Source organism: Berghia stephanieae, chromosome 2 (genome assembly GCF_034508935.2).
Source record: "Berghia stephanieae isolate SIO BIC M18660-M18661 chromosome 2, UCSD_Bste_1.3, whole genome shotgun sequence".
Classification (NCBI taxonomy): domain Eukaryota; kingdom Metazoa; phylum Mollusca; class Gastropoda; order Nudibranchia; family Aeolidiidae; genus Berghia; species Berghia stephanieae.
The window spans coordinates 129,812,113-129,828,062 of NC_088361.1; the positions used below are offsets into that span (position 1 = coordinate 129,812,113).

Here is a 15,950-nt window from a genome sequence, read left to right on the forward strand (position 1 = left end):
ACAACTGAATAAATAAAAGCATAACAATTTTACCAATTTTGAATGATTAAATTGGTAGTTGAAATACTTGCAACAAAATTAAGCGTAGTCAAGCGACTGGATGAATGACAATGTCCTGGGCACTTTACTCTCAGTATCCCAAATTCAAGTGTGGACGGAAACTGTAAGAATGCTGGTATGAACATGTTGAGCCAAAAGGGCCATGTGCACTAAATGAAATAGAAATGTGGTTTTATTTGGTCAGCTGGGGGGAGTAACTGTAGTATGCTTTATTGTTTTTGGTTGGTGTAATGCATTGAAATGAAATCAGAAATATTCTTTGATACTATATACATTGCATTTCTTATCATATAGCTTATCATAAATGTTCTAAACCATAGCTGTGTTACTCAAAATGATCATAACAAGAATGAAAAATGAAATCACATTATAAGTTAAAAGCACACTGATATATATATAATTAATCTCATTTATCAATGTGGAAATAATAGAAAGAGACTTTTTTTTTTTTGTCGTTACATCCAAAATTGTAAATCAATAATACCATAGTAATGAATCACTGTGCATAGATTATAATCTCAAATCTCCATTCTCTCTGAAAGAGAAAGAGAGATAGATAGATAGAGAGAGAGAGAGAGAGAGAGAGAGAGAGAGAGAGAGAGAGAGAGAGAGAGAGAGAGAGAGAGAGAGAGAGAGAGCGAGAGAGAGAGAGCGAGAGAGAGAGAGAGAGAGAGAGACAGAGAGAGAGAGAGAGACAGAGAGAGGCATGGGGCTGGAGAGACAGAGAGAGAGAGAGAATGGTGGATAGAAGTTTTTTATTATTATTATTCAAAGAACAGTAACCAGAAACAAGTTTAAATCAATGAGATTATAATTTCGTATCTAAGCAAAATTTTATAATGAGATTGTATCCTATAAGTCTATCATGACTTTCCTTTCTTCATTCTCTGTCTAGCTGCAGACGGACTAGTATGCTTATGCGTTGCTTTGGGCACCTCTTTTGCAGAATTCTCTTTCTTTTCACCACCTATTTCTGCATGAAATGGATAATAATGAAAAAAATATATTTCCCCACAATGCCATCTGTCCAAGATAAAAATGGATTTAAAAATACGTTTGTCAAATTTATTAGCATGTAAATTTTATAAATATTTTCGACTGAAAGAGACCTCATCGCATTTTAATTTTATTACCATAACAATACTCTTGACAGTATCACCTCGCTTATACCGCTTAAACAAACATTTCTTAACTTATAAATAAAAACTGATTGGCACATGCCTGTTTGTAAAATGATACATTTTGATTTCTTCACTAACTGAAACAGAAATTGAAGGTTTTCCAAGGAAATTCAAATGGTTCAAAAGCAAATTACTAAACACAAAAATCGACAACCCAAGCAAACATTTTTCTCGATCCATGCTTTTCTATAGGAGAAGAATAATGTCAATCTGTCGGCATGAATTTCTTTGATTGGTTCTTTTTCGAAATATCAGCAGCAAAAATAGAGAGATAAAATTTTTTTTTTTAATTAAACAAACAAAAATTATCATAAAGCTACACTTGCAAACAGGCAAATCAGACATTAGTTTCCCTCAAACAAATTTGGAGAGCAATGGGATTATATTCCAGCACTAAAATAAAGATTTTTAAAAGTAATGTCTTGAGCGTTTTGCTCTCTGGATCAGAATGTTGGAAGATCACAGAGAGTAGCATCCAGAAACTTGAAGTATTCCAAAACAAATGCTTGCGGCAAATCTTCAAGATATTCTGGACAAACACAATCTCAAATGAGGACCAGAGACCGAGAGCTGAAGTAGAACCTCATTAAAAGGAGAAGATGGCAATGGTTGCGGCATGTCTGTCGCAGACCTGATGAAAGACTGATAAGAAAGGCTCTGCAATTATTGTGAATTCTGGTCTGTGATGCAATAAAAAATAAAAAAAACCCAAATTGCCAAGGCTTGTTTCAACAATTCAGAAATAGAGAAGAAAAATCAACCAAAACAGATTATTTAAATTATTTACCTCCAAGTAAATCTGTAGGTTCTTCCAATAAAGACTCCCTCTGACTAATTGTAAGATATCTGGAGAAAAGAAGGATAAATCCATATAAAATCAGATGACAGTCAGTAAAATATGTATCTTTAGATAAGATCAGATAACTTAAATCTAATACTGATAGATCAATCAATGTTTCTAGTGTTTAGCCAGAAGATAACAAATTTGGCCCCTCCCATGGACATTAGTACACAATTCCCAGCAAACTGTTTGTGGCTAACGATATTGAGATTGATAATTTTGCTAATTTATACATACATCCGTAAAGCAGAAGATCAACCAGGTCTGTTTTAAACGCTAATGGTATTGAAATATATAAATCCTTTTAATAATGTCTTCATATTCAATCAATAGGGGAGAGAAGTCCTGACATCATACCGTCTCCTCTTCTGGTTCTAACTCCCTGGAAGTATTTATGTAACCAGTCCTTTTGGAGGACTAATAATGTATAGGCTACAAATTGAATCATAAGGTGGTATAAATATTTTAGTAGCAGGTTGTATAAGGCAGTTTCTTAGGATATCAGGATGTAAAAGAGTGAGGATGGATGATCTTTGTTGATGACCAGCATATATTTAGACTAGAAAATAAGATGCCATCACTCTGAAACCAGAATATCAATTGCACAAAATATGTATCCAGTCCTCCGGAAGAGTGGTTTTACACTTCCAATGATATTGGAACCAGTTTTTTAAATATCACACTTCTGTTCTCTATTGTTTAACTATGTAATCCCTTTTACTATATGTTCGTCTATTTGAAAATAAAAGATACGAAACTTCACATCAGGATATAATTAACATGGTTATAAACAGAGGTAATTATTGCAAATATATTTACCTTTGGATTTTAGCAACACCATAGCCAATAGCTCCACACACCGAAATTAATAACACCTGAAGTATTGTGTACTGATGAGAAAAAAGGCATAGACTTTAGATAGACAAGCTTAATATATTAAACATAATAGAAAAGTATTGAATTTATATCTTATATGTACAAATGACAAAAAATGCTAAAACACATTTAGAAATAACTTGCATCTCTAAATCTGAAATTATGTCATCAAAATCGTTTTAAAAAACCCTATAGGTAATTTTATAACCAAACAAAACCAAAAAAAATATATATCTTGCTATACTAGTGTCCTCAGGTTAGAAAGGTTATGAAAAGCCGAACACTTTCTTGTAAGACATAAACATTCCAACACATTTGTGAATTGATACGATTTTCATAATTTGAACTTTTCCCATCTGATTGTATGATGTATAAGATCAATTTACCTTTTTTTTTTTTTTTCAATAAGAGACCGAGATATAGACATTTAAACATGACAAAATGATGAAAACACTAGAAAACAAAAAGAGAAAAAAATTCGAATTTGAAGTCTTATAACTATCTTGTCGCCTCCAACAATACGATTTCAATTACATACTTAGTCATTGACTAATTCTCTAATTGGTCGCTTGATGCTAGATTTAATAGTCCAAATGAATGAAGCTAGTTCAGTTGTTACGTCCTGTTGTTTATCATTTGCCTCAGATACTAGATATTATGCTTTGTATCACTTCAAATTAAAACATTCAACTAGGGAAATGCAAATAAATATCAACCAGAATAAAAGTTTATGATCTCAAAAATTAATATGATGTAGCGTGCCAGGATGATATAAAAATTGAAAGACTGAAGGATGTTTAAAAGTTGCAAGAAATAAATCTACCGCGAAATCAAGGAAATGATAACCCTTGTGTTCCATCTTTCTTTCTTTTTGAAATCAAGTTTTCCTGTTCTGAACTGAATATAAATAAATTAAAAAGCTATTAAAAATAAATTCAGAGCCATTTGGCCCATATCCAAGATTCTGTAGTGTTAAACGGACAGTAACAATTGCTTACAACCCTCTGGATAGTACTCTAGTTTACGCAAAGTACTGTCCACCAGATCTAACTGACCCAGTTACCCAATCACTGCTGTTTGAAAAATAAATCTCAAGAGTACCCGAGATTGATAAACGATCTCTTTGTGTGAAGGAAATGTTCTGCTATTTGTTTTTAAGGGTTTTATGCACTTGAATCATATTTAGGTCAAATCAGCGCCAGTAAAAGAAAGAAAATGGGATGATCAATAAATTCTAGAAATACAATTAAAGCATGGAAGAAAAATTAAGACAAAGGGGAATTGGTTCAAATAAGTAACAGATGTAGATGTCAAGAGCATTACATCAATGTTCTTAGTTTGAGATCACCTAAAAGTCTCACCCAGACACCAGCTCAGTATTCCACTAAGAGGAACACGCTCAAATGTTTACATGTGCAAAATAACAAAATATATAATTCACTACATAACAGAGAGATGATTTACAAGGAAAAAATATCACCTCCCAAATCTAACACTATACATTTGACTGTTTCCCTCTCAGACAAGGGGAAGGACAAAACCATGTAATTCATGGGTGCCAGCGGGAAGAAGTGCTGAAACCTGAAACTAAAATCTGGACACTTTGCCAAACCTGAAAATGTTCCTACTGAAAATGCGGCCTAAACTTTACTCTTATTTCATCGCCGTTTTAATACCATTATTAAATGATTACACAGCAAACATATTGACACAATGAGGAAATTAATTTGATTTTAAAACCAACTTATAACACATAGTGAAATACTCACAGTGCAGTTGTCTCTCTCTAGGGGAGCCAAAGAACAGAGAGAGACAGAGAGTACCAGAGGTACTCCCTCAACATTAAAAAAAAATTTAGTGATGGACACCGGCTTGGGACCATCACTCAGCCCTCTTTTTCTTGACGATGCTATTATGTTATTTTACGCAAAACACTGAAACCAGAAGTATTTGACTTCGAGATATCGCGAAACCCGAATTCCGGCATGAACCGGAAAACTGGCACCCATGATGTAATTCCATTCCAAGGCAAAGAAATAAAGCAACTCAGAAACGAGAAATAGAGGAATAGAAGACACAGCATGTGACCTCCTGCCCACCATGAGATGTCAAAAGACCCTGCCCAGATGCTGTGAGCTATCGGGACCTAAAATGGAAATATAAAAGTTGTCATCAGACAATATTCCAATACCTGAATGGTGGGGTTCTTGGCAAGATACTGATCTCCTACCACAACCATGAGTCCTACTGCTAGACCAAGGCAAGCATACATGATTGGTTTCTGGTTGGCCTCTGAATAAAAATAAAAACAAAATGTTGTGAGCATCATTGAATAAGTAAAATGAAATGGAGGTTGAAATACCTACTTCAGTTTAGCAAACTTGAGAGAAATTTAACCTTTAAAAAAATGCATTGCTCAATTTTTTGCAAGCATACTTTAACAGTGATTACAATATTTGAGCCTCCAAACTCCTGTTGGCTGCCATTTTAACAAAATACTTTTATATTTAAAAATGTTGTTTAAAAAGTCATTGTAGATGCTTTCCATTATTTTTCCTTTTTCGCCAATTTAGAGATAAGTTCTGTAATAAGCTTTGGGGTCAAGATGACACTACTTGTGAATCATTGGTCCCTTGTTCAAGTTCTGCTGTAGACAGCTAAAAGTTGAGTCCCAGGAAAAAGGCTATTTACTCATATTTTCACTACACAAATGATAAAAAAGGACAAGTAAAAGCATTTTGTGGCGGCATGCTTCATCCTACACGTTAATTGTTGCTGTTGGCTTGGTACCACATGAAAAGTACTTTGAAGACGTTTGAAGGATTTTGCACTATATAAGAGTTTGTATTTGTTTTCTTTTATCTTTTCAAATAATTGATGAAGCTGAAAATGGTAGAACTTTGTAAAAGAAAGCTGATCTACATTATAAAGAATAAATATAACATAATTATAACAATGAAACTAGACAGCAAACTTCATGACAATGCAAATATAACAAAAGATAACCAAATGTCCTACCTTTATAAATAGGGAAGAAACAAATATGTATGCAAGCTATTGTCATCAATTTCTAAGTGTTTCATGATACTGAAAAAGTATAATGCTACTAAATTACCTTTCCTGTCCTTAACCAGCTCTTTATTTGCTTTAGAAATAGCATTTGCAATTCCATCGTCAGTAGGATCCAGTAATAATGCTTGCTATTTTATATTAAAGAATGAAAAAGATAAATATCCTGTTTAATTTAGGCGATGCTGTTTGGACAAAAGTCGGATTAATCAATATGATTACAGTATGAATAAAAGAATCATAAAAGCAACATAAAATTTATGGCAATATGATCTGTCATTCGAGTTATAACAAAATTGAAACATTTAAAAAGAGTCACATGCTGGTTCGGATAAGTAAAAAGTGTCACAAAACAAACAGTGAAAAATGCAGTAACCAGAGATTTTCTCTGTTTACCAAATTTCCTCTCATAATAGACAAAATAGAGGTATTAACTTATAAGTATTAGTAATACTGAATAATAGCCTGGAAAGTACATGACAAGGTGTCACAAACTAAAATTTCGTTTTAAAAATAGCAAAAATTAAATCACAAAGCCACATGTGACTTCCCAAACCATGGAAAATAACACTTTCTTTTACCAAAACCGGAAAATATATTTTTTTAAATATCAGTTTTCCAAGTTTCATTTTTTAATGATTTGTGAAAAAAAATAAATCTTGTTTAGGGAAAGAAAAAAACAGGCTTTGTTTACATTGATGGCGCTTTGCGCTGAAGCAAGCTAGCAGGCCCAATTTTTGATATTGTAATCTTCAAAGGCTGCTGGTTTTAATGCTATAAGTTTTCCACCAATAACTTAAATTCGTGAGAAATAGACAGAGACCTCATTTATAATGATTTGGAAAGAAACATTCACCTGCTGAACAGTAGTTTGGAAACTTACAAGAAATATTATTAGCTCTGCCAATGAGAAAAGCCCAACGTTTCATTTTGTGTATTATCAATCACTAAATCAAGCTTGGAATTTGAAACTTTGCAGGTAAAATTTTTTTTTTCTATTAGATGGCATTCACTGGAGTTTCAAGATTGAGAATATCTCTAATTGGGAAACCCGGCAAAAAGGAATAAAATTCCAGAGAACAGAATTTTTTCTATTTACCTCACTAAATTAGACAAATCAGAAGTCCTAAATTAATGGGACAAATTTGTCAGCAACAAACATTCCCCAATTAGAGAAGTTTCAATACATATCTGAGAAAACAGCACACTTATTATATATGAGTGAACTGTTGAAACAATCTTGTAGGCATAATAAGAATAAGAGGTGAAAATACTAATGTAATTCAAGCTCCTTAAATAATCGAGCACTCAATGTGTGTGTGTCTGTGTGTGTGTGTGTGTGTGTGTGTGTGTGTGTGTGTGTGTGTGTGCGTGCATGTGTGACATGCAAGTCTTTTTCATGGTTGAGACAAAATTAATTGCATCTTTAATTTTAAAATCTAAAATAAAAAATGGGGAAATCAAGTAGTTTGTAATATTAATCCATTGTATATTAAAAATGCCTACCTTATAGGACATAAGAGCTTTATTGTAGCTTCCAGCTTTCATTTCTATTTCACCTTTTCGAAAAAAGCCCTGGAAAGAATAGAGATAACAAAGACATCAAGTAAGAAGAAAAGAATATGTTATTCTGCTTAACAACAATTGAAGGAGTAAAATATTTTATTCATGCAAACTAAATGCTTTTATGTGTGAGAGATATCATGTTTACATAGGTTGGCTCATTTATAGATATGCTGTATAAAAAAATTCTGTTTAAAGTTTTAAAAAAGAATTATTAAAAGTAAAAGTAAAATGTTTGCCTAATCAGGAACAAAAAATAAAACTTAGAGAGAGAAGCTCAATAGTTGTCAATATGGAGGTTTGAATTCTACTTTCCGTTTGTCAGGTAAAGGACATACATCTCATTCAAGGCAGAAACATAATATGCCTTAAGACTTCATGATGGACCAGAACCTAGGTTACCCAGAATGCAGTACAATATCCTATTCCTTGTTCCTCGATTTTATCTTAAATCAATTTTCTTCTCACCTTTGGCCAGCTTGGTTCCAATTTTATCGCCTTTTGAGCATCTTCCATGGCTAAAAACAATTGATCTATTTTAAGAAAGGATAGAGATCTGTTGCTGTGTAAAATGGCACTATTGGGATTGTGTTTGATGGCTTCAGTGTAATGAAATACAGCTTCGGTGAACTTCCCCTCCTTCATACATTTGTTCCCTTCCTCTTTACATTGCTCTGCCTGGAAATATGAGAAGAATGTTTTGGATGATGAGAAAACGTCCAACTGGAAACATAAAATGCGAGGCCCACAATAAAATTTAAAATTTAACACAAAAGCAAACTAATTCCGATGACATATCAGAAACCTTTAAAACAATGTAGTGGCCAGAGAGACTATGATTTTGATTCTCCCTAAGGGAGCGTTCACATATTATGTCAACAAAAAATTGGCATTTTTAGACCCCCCCCCCTCCCCCCCATGTCATCAATTGTCATCATTGACTTGACCCCCCCCCCCCTCCCCCCAATATGATGACATCATCAAAATGGACTATTTTTCGTGAAAGTCATGTGATGGTGGCTATTGAACAGAGGAAAAGAGGTGAAAACAACTGAGTGCCAAAAGGTGTGAAATTTGATATATACCTCTTTGTCTCTGTTCAATACTGGTAGCCAGCATTACACGATGTTAACAAAAAAAAAAGTCCATTTTGAAGATGTAGACATGTTTAGGGTAGTTCAGTTGTTAGAGCGTGCCTGAAGACCTGACAACTCAAGTTGATTCCCATCGCAGCCACATTTTTTTTTTCGGGGGCCCCCTGTCCACCCAGCAGTGAATAGGTGTAGGTGGATCACCTGATCTGGTAAAAAGTAATTTGTGAAGACTGATGTCCCATCCGAATAATAACATATATGTTACTAATCCGCTTCACGTCACGGAAGCCCTATTGTAGACATGTTTGTATGCTACTGAAAAAAATAACACAATGAAATGGGTGTTGAGGTAAACTTCAAACATTCTAATTTATTATGAGCTTTACTGATTTTCTAAGGTGTAGTGACAAGGACATCATTTGTACTACTGGGCTGTCATCTGGGACATTTCAATTTCCAAACATAAAGTTCATAGACTCAAAAATGTTCCTTCCTTCAACCTCCGACATTGACACTGATTCAGTTTCCAATGGTTCTTCCTCCTCATCAATATCATATTCTTCCGCTGATGTCTCTTCACTCAGTGTCCCACATTTTCTGGAATGCTCTTTCATTGCAACAATAGTGGAATGATAAAGGGTGCATTTAGGACATTTTCACTTTTTCAGAATGCTGATTCCTTTCCAGTCGGTTCTTTTCAGAGATGGGCAATGCTCATCATAGCAGTTGGTGTTGTTGATTTTGGACAGAAACAAACTTTGGAATAAACTGCCAAACTTTCCTTGGTTGCTTATTTTCAGACCAGCATCACATGGAGCAATTGGCACTGGTGGTGGCAAAAATCGATCCGGAAAAAAGTTCAGCAGTTTCAACCTCTTTTGAGCCTTCTTCCCATTTATTATTCACCATATTAATCTATTAAAAAATACATACTTTTTGCTTTCTCTCATTTCAACTTTTACAGTGTTTTTCTTGGGTGTGTTTTTATTCTATTTGTATAACCAAATTTTTGATGACATAATCTTGGGTATGAACCCCCCCCCCCTCCCCCATGTCAACACTTGTCAAAGTGTTGACATAATATGTGAACGCTCCCTAACCAAAATTGGCCAGTTTGGCCTCTTGGCCATTTATAGAGAGCCCGATATCTTTTTTGTTTATATATGTGGATATGCTGTCTATCATAACATTAGAACAGGTTGTCCAATCACAACAAATGGTTATATTAAAAAAATTAATTTCTATTTGTATATATGAGCAACCTTTTTACGTATATTCTTCTTAAAAGCTTTGAAATATGCATTAAACTGACATGAATGGTCGTGATATAGTTGAAAAACATTGTAGATACGTGCGAATAACTTTTTGTCATAGTAGAAATATACGTTAATCTGAAAAAAAAAAATAATTTTAGTGACGTAATAACCGTAATAAGCTGCTATTATAAATAAACATAATTTTCAAAAGATGTAGACTTATTCGATTGATTTCCCTTTAATTACCCCCAAAGGGGAATATATCTTTGAAGTCCAGGGTAAAAAGTTGGATTAATTCCAGTTTTTCAAATAGTTCTGGATGGTGTGGTAGTTGAAATTAGTTACATGACGTCATAGATGTTATCAAATATAATAGATTTCCTTGCTTATATTTCATGTTTATTACACATGTAAATCATAACAGTTGCCTCGAAAATTTAAAAAAAAATTATAAATCTTTTATCTATTATTTTAGATCTACTTTCTCAACTCATCAACTGTCATCATGTCTGCACCGTCAACTTCGATGAGCCATGAGGAATGCTCAGCAGCTAAACAGCCTCACATAGAGGAAGGGGCACCCACTCGCAGTGTACCCCTGATTTTGTGGAAACTGTCTAAACATTATATTTTTTAATGTTCGGTGTAAGTTGGGAACTCTTGACAAAAACATTACTTTAAAAAGTCCTCCCCCCCCCCCCCCAAAAAAAAATAATGTTGGGTGTACATTGGGAACTTTTCACAAAGATTTTATTATAAAAGTTTTGGACCAAAAAACGTACATGTTTTTGTTTTAAATGAGATGTTCAGTACTGTTTTTAGACCTGTAAATGAGTTCTATAAAAATTGACTGAAACTGAAACTCTTCGTAATTCGTCGTAGCAGAAAAATCCAAAGAATCTAAATGAATAGTAAACAGCAAGCTCGCTTGAGCAAAACAATGACAGAAAACTAATTTGCGCGGGAATTAATTCTACTTACCATTGTTCCTTATAATTAGGTACCCAATCAGTGAAGAAACTAGTAACGGTCAACCAGTTTGTTTACAATGTGAGGCAATTGAGATGTACTGTAGCAATCCCTAACTTTCAATTTAAAGGTGTCTTCATGATGCACTTATGGCTTTCGTATTTTACTTTTTTCATACTTGTACTTCCCTCCAGGTAAATGTGGTCAATTTTGGCTTAGGCGAAACAGACAAATTTCTCGCTCAGCGGCTCAGTTAAAATTGGCTACCATTGGGATCACTACAGATTTGGAAAGTGAAAAAAATAATTTCACAAAGGCTGTGTGAAAATACAATGGGATGCAACGATATTTCGATGCTGGGATGTGTTCAGACACGGCAATTCTAAAAAGTGTCGCTTAGCCTTGGCAATATATCTATCGTTAATATAACGGCCCATGAGCTATGCGTAGCGCTGTGGAACATTTCTAATTATTATATAGTCATTCGATTACGATTCATGAATTCTTTCTTTCTTCATTTCTTCCTTTCCTATTTTAAAATATTTGAATTTGACGAATTGACTGATTTCAGTTAAATGACTGAGAATTTACAGGCCTATGTTTTTTAATTTTGTCCTCTAGCCACATTGTTTAGTACCCTAGTACTGTTCTAAATAAATATGCTACTTAATACTGCTCTTTCAATACTTAAACCACAATGGCAGCAGAGGATAAAAACAATGGTCATATTAGGAAATTTTAAACTTTCACTAATCTATAAAGCTTTGTTCTATATACTTTAAAATGCTTCTATATGATGGCAAAGAATAAATAAACGCCTGATTAAAGGTCCAGGGTGAAAATATAAATATAAAGAAATGCTAGAATGAGGAGCTTTAGGAAAGTCTCCCCTTCATATAACTCCTGAAAATTTAGATGGATTTTTTCTTTATTTGGCACCATTTAAAAGGAAATCAAAAGATGAAAAAAAAAATTATATCAAAATCAACATATCTGTGACATTCCTCATCCTCTTCTTCAAATAACAACGTTTTGCATCTTACTGTTACTGAATCCCCCTAAATGCGAACGGCAATTTCCAGTCTCACAATTTGACTCCCACTGCTGCTGCTGCTCACTAAACTGCCTCTCTTTTGAGACAAATTTAAGTTTAAATGATAAATATTTAATAAATGACACAAAAGTTAAAAGTAAAAGTAAAACGCTGTGATTATACCCAGACACCTGTCTGGGGATAATGAAAATTCATTATCCCCAGACACATATTTGAAACTCCGCTCTTTTAAACAATTATCCACATTCCAGAATAATGAATGGGTGGCGTTTTTATACACCTCCGTTGGAGGTGTACAAAAACGCACCGTTTTTATGCACCTTTGTTGGCGGTGATGGTAAATTAATGAAAATGTTGCTGCATACGTCCATGGGGTTTAAATAGTTTTAGATTGTAGTTTAGCACGCTGGTTAGTGATTACCGATGTACAATGATATGATATGATATATGATATAAGTCCAGATTTATGTAGGCTTTTACAGCCTTTTATCTGCTCTTGTGCATTCGTGAACGTATATAATTCAAGTCTCTCAAAACTGGGCATGCCACATAGTGGAAGGAGGTGTCTGAATTTAACTTTACAAACAGTATTTTTCTGTTTCACAATGAGCATCAAGACGGCACTTGAATGCCTGCAATGAAGGGGCGTCGACAACTGTTGCAGGCAGGCGGTTCCATTGGTCGACTACTCTAACTGAGAAAAAGTTCTGCCTAAGGTTTAGAGAACACCTTTCTTTGGAGAGTTTGAATCTGTGTCCTCTGGTGGTGCTGGTGGAATCAAGATTTAGAGGGCTCGTGCTAACAGAGTATAAATTATGTGTGTATTTGTACGCTTCAATTAGGTCTCCTCTGTCTCTCCTATACTGCATGCTAGGTATTCTTATCTTTTTCAGTCTTTCTGTGTATTCTAGATCTTTGAATCCCGGAATGACCCGAGTTGCGCGTCTTAGAACACTTTCTATGAGGTCTTTGTTTTTCTGTAGTCGTGGTGCCCATGCTACATTGCCAAATTCCAAGTGGGGACGTACAAGTGCAGTGAACAATTGTCTCATGTTATCTCTATCAAGATGAGTGAACGACCTCCTAATGAGGCCAACGATTCTGTTTGCTTTATTTACTTGGGTTTCTATGTGCTTAGAGAACTTCAGTTCCTGATCAACTAACACACCTAAATCTTTTTCCTCTTCAGTAGGCTGAAGTATGACAGTCTCGCTAGAGTCATGATTTCTCATTGTGTACTGATGGTGCGGGTTTCTATATCCCAAGTGCAAGACATGGCACTTGTCTGCATTAAACCTAAGCTGCCATTTATCAGCCCACTGTACCAAGCTGTCAAGATCACTTTGGAGCTGAGTTATGAACTCTTCCTTGTCTACTCTAGAGAACACCTTAGTGTCATCTGCATACATTTGGCACAAAGAGTCCACAACGTCTGGAAGATCGTTAATAAATATTACAAACAAAACTGGACCAAGGCAGCTTCCCTGCGGAACACCACTCGATACTGGTGCCCAGTCCGAAAAACTGCCGTTCACCCTAACACGCTGTCTTCTCCCAATCAGGAAATCTGAGATGCAAGCTAGCAAACATGAACTGATGCCATATGATCCAAGTTTCTTAATAAGGCGTTGATGTGGAACACTGTCAAATGCTTTGGCGAAATCAAGGAAATTAAGCTTATTCCACACATCTTTACAAGTGAATATAATGTCACTAAGAGAAGAGTCAACTTCAGATTTTTCACAATCAGGAATATCCCCCACTCTCTCGTTTGTGAATACACTACAGAAAAATGTATTGAGGAGGTTTGCCTTATCTTTGTCAGCTGACACAAGTTTACCGTCACTGTCCTTGAGGTCGGCTAGGCCTTCTTGCACTTTCATCTTACTCTTAGCATAGAAGAAGAATGCCTTTGGATTATTTTTCGCATCTTGCGCTATAGACTTTTCATAGTCTAGAACTGCTTTCCGGCACGCCGCTTTTGCCTGGTTCCTGGCTCTTGTGTAGGCTAGCCAGTCTTTCTGGTCTAGTGTTCCCAAGTATTTCTTGTATGTCTGTTTCTTATTAAGTAACTTAGACATAGCCATCTCACTCCACCAGACAGGTGTCTTGCGTTTGCCTGCAGGCCCTGATCCACTTTTAGGAATACATTCCTCAGTTGCAGTTTCTACAGTCTTTTTGATGCAGTTCCATGTATCATTTGCATCCTTATCCTGAATTTTGGCAAGTAAATTGCTGTCATTCACACACTTTCTCAGTTTATCAAAGTCAGCTTTTTTGTAGTTATACCGTCTTTCTTTCTTTACTTCAATTTTTGTGCTACACACAAAGTTAAAAGCTAAAACATGATGATGACTTTTGCCAAGGGGAGCGTTATGAGTCGAATTTTTCACCATGCTCTCTTCAGATGATAAAACTAGGTCTATGAGTGTTGGTTTCTGATCCCCTCGAAAATGCGTTGGTGACTTAACATGCTGATAGAGGAAAGAGTCTCTATAGAACTCTAAGAATTCTAATGCTTTGTTGCCTGAGGCTGTCTCATTTACCCAATCAACATCTGGTTGATTAAAGTCACCAGTGATTAATACATATGCCCTATCCTTAGTAAGGTCCAGCATAGTCTGATACAACTTATTGGTGTTCTCTGGGGAACTAGTTGGAGACCTATACGCACATCCAGCTAGTAATTTTTCACCATCCCTCACTTTCACTTCGATCCAAACACTCTCATTAGCTAGCTTTTGATAATAAATTAAAGAATAATAACAATAATTAAAAAAATCAAAAGTAAAAAGAAACATGGCACACAAATACTGATCTCAAATAAATAAATAATTTTAGAAAATTAAAATCGAAGTTTTTTAAAAACATGATAAAAAGTTTTTGAAAAAAAAAAAAAAAGAAAGAAAAAAAAGCAAACAAAAACAAAGTAAATCAGAAAAAAAAATGTCAACAATGGGAATCGAACCCGGTACTTTCAAGGTTGGAGTCTGACAGCTTGTCCACTGAGCTACTGAGCCACCTAACTGTTCATCACATTTAATAAGGTCTTTCTAAAATATTATTTTACCTTCAATGCAACTTCTATTTTCTGGTTTTATATTTCGATTTTTTAAATTATTATTATTTTTATATAAATTTATTAACAAAAACATCCTACAGATGTCACAATATAACTTTCGCCATGTCCAAATGCAAAACCACAATATCGCTAATGAAATTGGGTGGAATGCGCATGCGTGACGGAGGTGTATAAAAACGATCCGTTAAGATACACCGTCAACGGAGGTGCATAAAAACACTACGAGGCACCGTTTTTATACACCTCCACTGGGAGTGTACAAAAACGAACCATTTTTATGCACCTCCGTTGGCGCTGCTGGTTGATTAATTAAAATGTTGCTGCTTGAAGCTCGAAGGAAAAAAATAACGATAAGTGTTGAATTGTAAGACTCAATTTAATAGACGAAGACATACTGTGGACGTTTCTGATTTCCACTTTATATCAACAAAACACGACGAATAAGTTGAATAAGACACTCACTAAGTCTAAGAATCAAGAACGAATGGAATGAGTTGAAGTTGAGTATGAGTATGAGAGTGAGAGATGTGTAGTGTGAATGGCGTAGATAAGGTAAATAGACAAAAACAATGATGGGACATGATTGACTTACCTTAGTCTTCATTTTCGAACAAACCAGCCAAACAACTCCAAAAATTAGTGTAGTTCTTATAATCTATCTAGACTAGGCCTAAAAAGTAAGAAGGAATAAAAATGATGTACTTTCGGTTTTGGAGAGCTCAAAAGGGCAAGGTTTTCTTTACCTTTGACTGTTGACCTTTCCTCCTTCTACCTTTTCTACTTTTGAGTCTATAAGATTCCATCATCTGAGCATGTTTCAAGTGATAAATACTATACTCGTAGCATTTAAAAGCCTGTTTCACAGAATGTTTTCAACCAAAGTTATGAATTGAAATTAGTAAATG

At 34.8% G+C, this 15,950-nt stretch overlaps 1 protein-coding gene across 1 annotated transcript in view; it reads right to left on the bottom strand.

The window, feature by feature from the left end:
- The window catches only part of LOC144966625 (uncharacterized), a 16,221-nt gene extending 407 nt beyond the window's left edge, over positions 1–15,814 (bottom strand). The window contains exons 1-8 of the mRNA XM_078903374.1: positions 15,638–15,814; positions 8,059–8,268; positions 7,534–7,602; positions 6,074–6,158; positions 5,150–5,250; positions 2,902–2,972; positions 2,029–2,087; positions 1–1,033 (exon numbers count right to left, since the gene is read on the bottom strand). The exon at positions 1–1,033 is cut by the window's left edge and continues 407 nt beyond it. Coding sequence (XP_078759500.1) covers positions 924–1,033; positions 2,029–2,087; positions 2,902–2,972; positions 5,150–5,250; positions 6,074–6,158; positions 7,534–7,602; positions 8,059–8,268; positions 15,638–15,649 — 717 coding nt within the window. The 5' untranslated portion in view covers positions 15,650–15,814 and the 3' untranslated portion in view covers positions 1–923. The remainder of the gene's footprint in view (positions 1,034–2,028; positions 2,088–2,901; positions 2,973–5,149; positions 5,251–6,073; positions 6,159–7,533; positions 7,603–8,058; positions 8,269–15,637) is intronic.
- Positions 15,815–15,950: the final 136 nt, after the last annotated feature.